The sequence below is a fragment of the Myxocyprinus asiaticus genome, chromosome 30 (assembly GCF_019703515.2).
Source record: "Myxocyprinus asiaticus isolate MX2 ecotype Aquarium Trade chromosome 30, UBuf_Myxa_2, whole genome shotgun sequence".
In the NCBI taxonomy this organism is placed as follows: Eukaryota; Metazoa; Chordata; class Actinopteri; order Cypriniformes; family Catostomidae; genus Myxocyprinus; species Myxocyprinus asiaticus.
This window is the reverse complement of record NC_059373.1, coordinates 18,166,417-18,175,023: the sequence shown is the minus strand read 5'-3', so window position 1 is coordinate 18,175,023 and position 8,607 is coordinate 18,166,417. Positions and strand designations below refer to the sequence as shown.

Below are 8,607 nucleotides of genomic sequence, written 5' to 3'. Positions count from 1 at the left end.
AAACCTTTCACTCAGCAGTTCAGTATTTCAAAGGAAATTAGGTCAAGTCTCTGGTTTTTGTTTTGAAAGCACAAACTCACAAGGTTAATCTTTCCCACTGACAAAATTCACTTTCACACAAAAATGCCACACAAAAAGACCTTTCTGATGGACAGTCATTTTGTCAGCTCGTGGCTTTTTTTTTTTTCCCCAGATAAGACGTAGGAAGTTGTTGATAAGGAACTTGTGCGATTGGGTTTATGTTGATGGGGTGGCTGCAACATTATCGCTGTGGATCATTTTTAGAATATTATGTGTCTAACAAAGCATCTGATCTGAAAGCCTTGAATGAAGCTGGAAGGACAACAATACTTCTCAGTGGTTTTGTTTTGGTTGAAATCCATGTCATGGCTTGTGATGCATCTAATTCATTGAAGCAGAATGACTAGAAATGCATGAAGTAGCAATAACAAGCTGTCAACAACAGAACGCTCAGATGTTGTCACTTAACTCTGTGGTTGACGTGCTCAGAATGTATGTGAGATGTCATGAGGTGTGATGTCCACGTTACTCAAAGCTGTAGCTCAAGAAGTGAGTGAAAATGTACAATTAGTACATATCATTTTAAATATTTAAACATGTAACAGTAATGTATAGTATTTGGGATGGGCTGTGTGCTTAGCAACATCATCACACAGACTTTAGAACCAGTGAATCCTCAATATGTCCTTTTACTAACCACAGTAAAGGACATTTAGAAAACTCTCTTATTTATAAACATATAGCTGAGCTGAGGGTAAAGCTGTTATAATACTGAAATATGACATCAAATAGCTTCCTATTATATCACCATTAAGAATGCATGGTAACGATTTTTTTACGTGAGAGTTCTACCCATAAGGCACACTAGCGCATACTCAGTCATTTAACTAAGTGTGTGTAATAGAGCACATTCCAGACTCCACACTGTTTTCTTTGAGACATTGTGGGGCGGTGAGGGAAATCTGAGACAGGGTTGCATCCATTTGGGGTGGTTGTACTTCAATCTAAGATTGTAATACCTTGTGCAACTGTACTTTAGCTTGAATATTGTACTCTCTATTTGCTGGTTTGAATGCATCTGCAAGTGTGTTACCCTCCCAAGCAGTTCTTCCATTGTGGGGATGGAACTCTTCTCCTTTCACTGAAGTCACTCCATGACACAATTGCTCAAACACTTAAAAGCATATTGGTTGATTTTCATAAAACCTGTCTAGAAAATGACCTGGTCCTATTTTACTCCGAAATCAAAAAAGCAAATAAGATATTATAGTGTGCATATAGAAAATTAAGCTTATTTTTGGGGCCAACATTTTTATATATAGATATTTTTTACATTGTGACAGTATTTTCATGAAAGTTCCGCACATTATACATCCAATTCTCATTACCGCAATCCGAAAAAAGATGATCATTATGATAGTCATTACTGCAATAAAAAAAAAAGATGGTCAGAATTATATTCCTGTACCTCAGTGCAAATGAAGATGGTCATTAGGATATTCTCATTACCGCAATGCAAAAAAAAAAAAAAAAAAAAAAAAAGGTCATTATGATATTCCCATTATGTTAAATAATTATGGTCATTATGATACTGTCATTGCTGCAGTGTGAATTTTTTTTAATTAAATGTATAAAGTATTAAGACATAGTAGTATACTGCCTTTCATTTTTGCTGATTACATTTTTTATTTTTTTTTGTAAAACAGCTTTTTTACTGTAATACAGTAAAACAATGACAGTGTTGCTGTTATGAGAATCATCATTGAAAACAATGGGAATAGTAAAACGTACAGACATGTTACCGTAATGGGGGGCTATATGTGTTAAAGTGTCTTGAAAATAATGTCACAATGCAATGAATCTTAATGGTCTTTTATGTAGGCTTCATTTTCTTTCTGCAAAAAAATAATTTCACATTCTTCTGTATTAATTTTTGGTTAAATATGACCAGGGTTTTGTGACAATCACTCCAATGCTTAACTTTGCAGCCTAGACCTTCTAAATAGAACCTAAAGGAATTCATGACCTGCACACCTTTGAATAAATGGCTGTTTTAAGAGTTCGTTTCCTGGACACTGAGAAACACTATAAGCGTGTCCTACTGGTTCCAGATTTAGTTCAGAATTTGTCTTTAGCTGTATTTCGAAGACTGACCCTACCACTGTCACTCCGATAAAAAACAAAAACAGCAATCATTAGTGTCTAATTGGAATATAGACTTGAATAATGTAAATCAAATGCTTCTGTGACGAACAAGCCTCCAATTAGTATGGAAGTCAGGTATTAAGACATGATGATTGTTAACAAAATATTCCTTCTTTTATAATATAAAAAAATAGGCTTTTTTTAACCCGTTGGTGCTGGAGGTTAAATATTTAGATCGCAATGTTCACAGCTTTCACCCCACCTGTCATACTATCTAATCTTTACATGAGACCAACACATGCACACGTCCTTGTGAAGCCCCCACATCTCACCTACAACCATGCACCTGTTCAGCCGGGTATGTCTGGAGCTCACTGTGTGTTAATGTTATGGATGTCAGTGGAACTTTGAGTTTGCATTGCTGTCTTTTCTACTCATTTCTACCTGTAATTTGTCACTCTTTCTATTCATAGCCAAATATGAGGCGGGCCTTCCTGTGTCTGTGTGCCAATCACAGACCAGCATGGTCCTGGTCTGATGGTCGCCCAGTGTGCTTTTATACATGCACATTTTTTTAAAGAAATGTTTTGTTTTTAGAATTTTTTTTTTTTCTCTCATTGGTTGATTTGTGTATAAAGAGGCAACGTTATGTCACTAATATGCCACTCTATTCTAAATAAAAACCTGATTGGTTACCTCTGTAGCCGGTGTGACTTTATTGGCTAGGGATTTCTAGGCTATGTTTGGAATAGCATACCATACTATTCTATCTACCATACTAGACTTTTTCTGGAGTATGTGTACTGTGCACACTATCTACACTATGTCTGACCAGGGGCAGTGGTGGCTTGGCGGTTAAGGCTCTGGGTTACTGACTAGATGGTCAGGGATTCAAGCCTCAACACTGCCACAATGCCACTGTTGGGCCCTTGAGCAAGGCCCTTGACCCCATCTGCTCCAGGGGTGCTGTATCATGGCTGACCCTGCGCTCTGACCCCAGCTTGGCTGGGATATGTGAAAAAAAAGAATTTCACTGTATATGTGCAAATGTATAATGTGTGTTAAAATTATAATTATAAATTAATTACCTACTTCATTGGCCAAAATGTGCAGTATACAACAGAGCTTGCTGTGCATAATACTCCATCCCATATATACAATGTGCTCAACTTTAGCTTTCATTTCCAGTGTCACATGAAATTCCAGTGTCATCAGAATAAAATGCAGAATAGAAAATAGTATAAAAACTGCCAAGTGATCATTTTTTTTTCTTTTTTTTTCTTTTTTTTGAGACAACTGGTGACCAACATCTAAATTAAACGTGTTGCACATCATGACACTTCGAGTGAAATCTGTTTGAATTGCTTATCACTGGATAATGCATATTGTTTCACATAGTATTTTTTATAGTAAGCAGTGTAGTGTATACAGCACAGTATGCTAGTATTCCACTACAAGCATAGCTATAGTTTCTGCTCCTTTATTAAGTCTTACATCTACATTTTCTGAACAGAACACTTGTGATCTAACATTAAAAGGAAGTATCTGAAAGCAAAATATTTATGCTGCAGAATTCAATGAAGTTTGACCCACAAAGATGCTGAGTAACTTCACAAAGAAAACAGTGTTGTTGAGTGGGCCAGTATTCAGGTCTTGTATGGTTATAGGAGTCAACATTTCATTTTAAAGGGATAGTTCACGCAAAAAATGGAAATTCATAATTTACCCATCGCAGATGTGTATGACTTTCTTTCTTCTGCAGAACACATAATTTTTCGAAAAATACCTTTAAAAAAATTTCTTTCACATTCGCATTCCTCTTGTGTTTATGGCGATTCACAATCTTCATGCATATCGCCAACTACTGGGCAGGGAGGAAAATTTATAGTAAAAAATGACATAAATATTGATTTGTTTCTCACCCACACCTATCATATAACTTCTGAAGACATGGATTAAACCACTGGAGTCTTATGGATTACTTAAATGCTGCCCTTAAGTGCTTTTGTTGATTCCTAGTTCTTGCCACCATTTACTAGCATTGTTTAGACTCTCGGAGCTGAGATATTCTTTTAAAAATCTTTGTGTTCAGCAGAAGAAAGAAAGTCATACACATCTGGGATGACATGAGGGTGAGTAAATGATGAGATAATTTTCATTTTTGGGTGAACTATCCCTTAAAATAAATGCATCTTTTTCCAGTTTCCAATTAAAGTGAATGGGGATGGGTACCATTCTGCCTAACATCCCCTTGGTGTTCCACAGAAGAAACAAGTTTAAACGGGCTTGACGCAACAAGAGGATGAGTGAATGATGTAAGAATGTTCTTTTTTGGGTAAACTATCCCTTTAACGTGTTTAAAAAAAAATAAAAACCCCGTCAATTTAAGGAACTTTTGTTTTCAACATTGAAACTTGCAAAGCAAGCAACTGATAAATGTGGCGTTACAGAGATATTAGTAAAGGTAAAAGGCGCGTTAATTCAGTAGCAGCCACCTGCAAAACCGCGATGACGGAAACGCCTCGTCTCTATGTCACGTGATGTAACTTGAGCAGCTTGTGCAGGTTATCAATCAATTCTCATGCTAGTGTTTGGCTTTTCTCAAGCGCACTTTAATGACTAGTTTAGAGTTAAAGGGCATGTTTAGCGTGGGCAACACGATGACTGAAGATTCCTTGTTTGCCAGTGATTACGGTGGGTGATTTGATGTAAATGAGCTGATTGACACTATATTTTCCACCGATAATTGTCTAATTGGTTTAATTTCTAAACGGAAAAAATGTCTAATGGTTTGATGCATTGGGCGGAGGTTCAATTAGTGATAAATGCGCACGTGGAGAAAGTGTTACTTTTAGAACAACATCCTGAACTATTGTTTAGTAACTTTGATGTGTTAAGTCTCCGAGAATAATAAAAAGTTGCATTTTACTGTTTCCACCACATACACTAGTAACTTTGCACACGCTCTGCTCAAACACCAAACGCATAGTAAAAGAGTGCTCTGAACTTCCAAAAAGTCACACAAACACTTAATGATAAATTAATTAATCTTAATCAAGAAGAGAAAAAAGTGAGTCAAAAAACAACAACAACAACAACAACAACGACTGAAAATAAATTAAAAAAAAGCCTTTAAATGAGGGTTAGGGTATAATGGGACTAAAGCCCTGGGGTTAAAGGCACATTGATCTGATTTTCTCTCAAAACACTAAACGGCAACAAAAACTACCACAGTACTTTTCTAAACATGTACTGAACATAACTGTTTGTTACTATCCACTGCAAAATGTTGATTGCGTGTCATATCTAAAGTTTGATTTTGAGGTAATTTGATCAACTATTTAAGGCATATTTAAATGTGGCAAATTTATGTAGCCAATGAGAATCCCTGAAATTATCAATTTTTGAAACATAAGTATTTCTTATTTTGAAGTCAAGGCAAAAGTCCAATAACTGTCCAATAGGTGAAAGGTTAATATTGGGGTAAAAAGCCCCCTAAATGCCCCCCATAAAACACACAGTTTTTCTTAAGTGTGGGGGAATAGATTCATCATGAAAAATGTTGAAAAGTGGACTCACTTTGACTGATCCAATCACATTGGAGATTAATTTGTTTATAGAATAACTGAGATGTCCTGAAATGCCAGATGTGTTTGAAATTAACATGGAATGGTACATTCTTTTCTGAAGGGTTTATTTGGAATAATCTTAATTTATTACTCAAAAAAAAAGCATCTTGCTGTCTCAAAATTATTTGCATTATTTGACAATTTTTACACTATAATAATGTCCCCTATATCAACACACTATCACAATAAAGCCCCTGGGGGCCTTTTACCCCATGTGTAGGGTAAAAAGCCCCCTTGCCACTTTTTTTTTTTTTTTATATATAAACTGGATTTTAATCAAAACAACCACAACAACAAATTATGTTGCTCAATCAGTATTCAATAAAAAGAAATCGTAGATAGACTCAGAACATTGTCAATGTAAGTTTAAATAGGTATTTGATCGTCTGTTTCATGAAAACCCAATAATTCCAGTTAGAAAAGATAAAAAAACAATAAATCTGAATATACTGAAGGACTGTGCTGAGTTTGTTGGATGTAGAAACTGCAGAAGGACTTACATACTGTTTTTTTTAATGGAACTTTAAGGAATTTTGGGGAAACTGTCCGATCAGTTAGAAATTACATATTCAGAACAGGCTAAGATGGGTTACAGTCTAAAATTTTGCTCTTGGTTTGAGGGATTTTGACAATACTTTTTGGCTTTGGCTTTGACAAGCCAGCATAATAATGCACCATTCTGTGTTGGGATGCCAAAGTCTGCTGGTGAGTGCTTTATTCCATTCTTGTGCTGTGAAGGTATCATTCTCTTTTTTGTGTGTGTGTGTGTGTGTGTGTGTGCCATTTTATATTTACAGAAGGTCCATGTCCTCTGTGTGAGGAGGAAGAACAGAGAGGTTACTGCAGATACAGAGACACCGAGCAAGAGATTGAGAGAGAAATAAACAGTGATGTAGAAGAGCATGTGAAGGAAAAGGTGGAGGATGAGGTGTCTCAAGAGTTTGAGAGGAATTTTGAGGTGAAATCTGAAGGAAAAACTAAGGAGAACTGGACAATAGATCAAGAACCTGAAGACAGGAAACCCGAGACAAATGAGGAAGACAGCAAAACTGAAGATGAACATGATGTTGAACAGAAAAATGAGAAAAAAACAGTTGGGGAGCAAAAAGAGGAATTAGACAATGGTAAAAAATATGGGGAGAAAGACAGGAATAAGAAAGTGGAAGAAAGTGGCGAAGTCATTTTAAAAGACCAAGCGAAGACCAACGATGAAAAAGAGACAAGAGTTTTGGCAGTGTCGCCTTTAAAGGACGACTGTATTTTGCAGATGAGCCCTGATTGTAACATGGACTTAGTGATGGTGTGTGAGCAGTCAGTACAGAAATCTATGAGTGAAGAACTCATGTTATGTCCCCCTGATACCTCAAATCTACCCCAGCGCCCTACACAATCCCCACCCAAACCTTTATCCATCACGTTACCACCCCAAAATCACACACTACAACCCTTTCAGGCCCCACCAGTACTTCAGACCCAAGTCCCAGCACAGGCCCAGTTGGAGACTCCATGCTTGGGGAAACGGCCCTATGAAAGCAGCCCCGCTGTTGAGCGCCCAGCCATGGTGTCCACAGGGCAGGTGGAGGTGACGCTGAGGCAGGTGTACACCACTCGCCGTTACACCCGTTTCACCAGCAGAACAGCTCCGCTGCTGCCTCTGCCCTCAGTGAGTGGAGAAACCAGCACACCAGCTTTACCTTCCATTAGCACTGATGCTCCTCTGATGCCTCCTAAGAAGAAAACACGCACTTTTTACAGCACCGGTGAGAAAAATAGACTATGTTTGTGGTTGTTTATGGACACACTGTAATAGATCTCTTCAGTTTATAGTCCTAAACCTGGAATTGAATTAGCATGTTCAAGCCATGTGTTACCTTGGGAACTTCTAATGGGAATTTGAAGTTTCTAATGAAATAAGGTCTGTGGTTAACTTTTATTGAAGGGAATTTGCTGTTTTGTTCTACAACAAATTACACGCATGCATTCATACTATAAATGTTAATGTATTAAAACTGTTGTGTGCTTTAAAATTATATGTTGCTAACAAGTTTCTACATATGTTAACCATACATATTTACTAATAAATTGAAAACCATCAATCTAAAATCCTGAAATTTCCGACAGAACTCCGTATTAGCCAACAAATTGACATCGTGAATGAACAGCCCTTATATAGGATATTCTTAAGAGTGTTTATTGACATAAATGTGAGGGGGTTGTAGTTGCATACAGTATGTGTGTTACCCATTGTGTTGTAGATCAGTTGGAGGAGCTGGAGCGAGTGTTTCAGGACGATCACTACCCTGACGGAGATAAGAGAAAGGAGATCGCAGCAGCCATCAGTGTTACACCCCAGAGAATCATGGTCACTGTCCACTGAAATTCATTCCTTTCCATTTTCGTTTGAAAAGGCATTGTTTTAGCTACATGTACACCTCTCATTCTCACTGGAATAGCGCTTTCCTGCACCGAAAACACTTTCCAAATGTTCTCCATATCTGCGTACTATGGAAAACACTGACATTAGAAAAGGTTTCAAACATAAAGGTATAGTTCACCCATAAATTAAAATTCTCTTATCATTTACTCACCCTCATGCCATCCCAGATGTGTATGGCTTTTTTTTTTCTGCTGAACACAAGTGAAGATTTTTAGAAGAATATCTCAGTTCTGTAGGTCCATACAATGTAAGTGAATGGTGGCTAAAACTTGGCATTAAATTATTCCACACAAGTTGTTAAATCCATGTCTTCTGAAGCAAGCTAATAATTTAACCACTGGAGACATATGGATTACTTTTATGCTGCCTTTATAT

General features: G+C 37.1%; 1 protein-coding gene across 1 annotated transcript; it reads left to right on the top strand.

Annotated features, from left to right (window-relative positions):
- Positions 1-4,619: 4,619 nt before the first annotated feature.
- LOC127421651 (uncharacterized) lies at positions 4,620-8,172 on the top strand. The gene is made up of 3 exons (XM_051664779.1): positions 4,620-4,860; positions 6,593-7,555; positions 8,051-8,172. Exons 1-3 carry the CDS (start codon positions 4,782-4,784, stop codon positions 8,170-8,172), a joined length of 1,164 nt encoding a protein of 387 aa, XP_051520739.1. The 5' UTR covers positions 4,620-4,781.
- Positions 8,173-8,607: the final 435 nt, after the last annotated feature.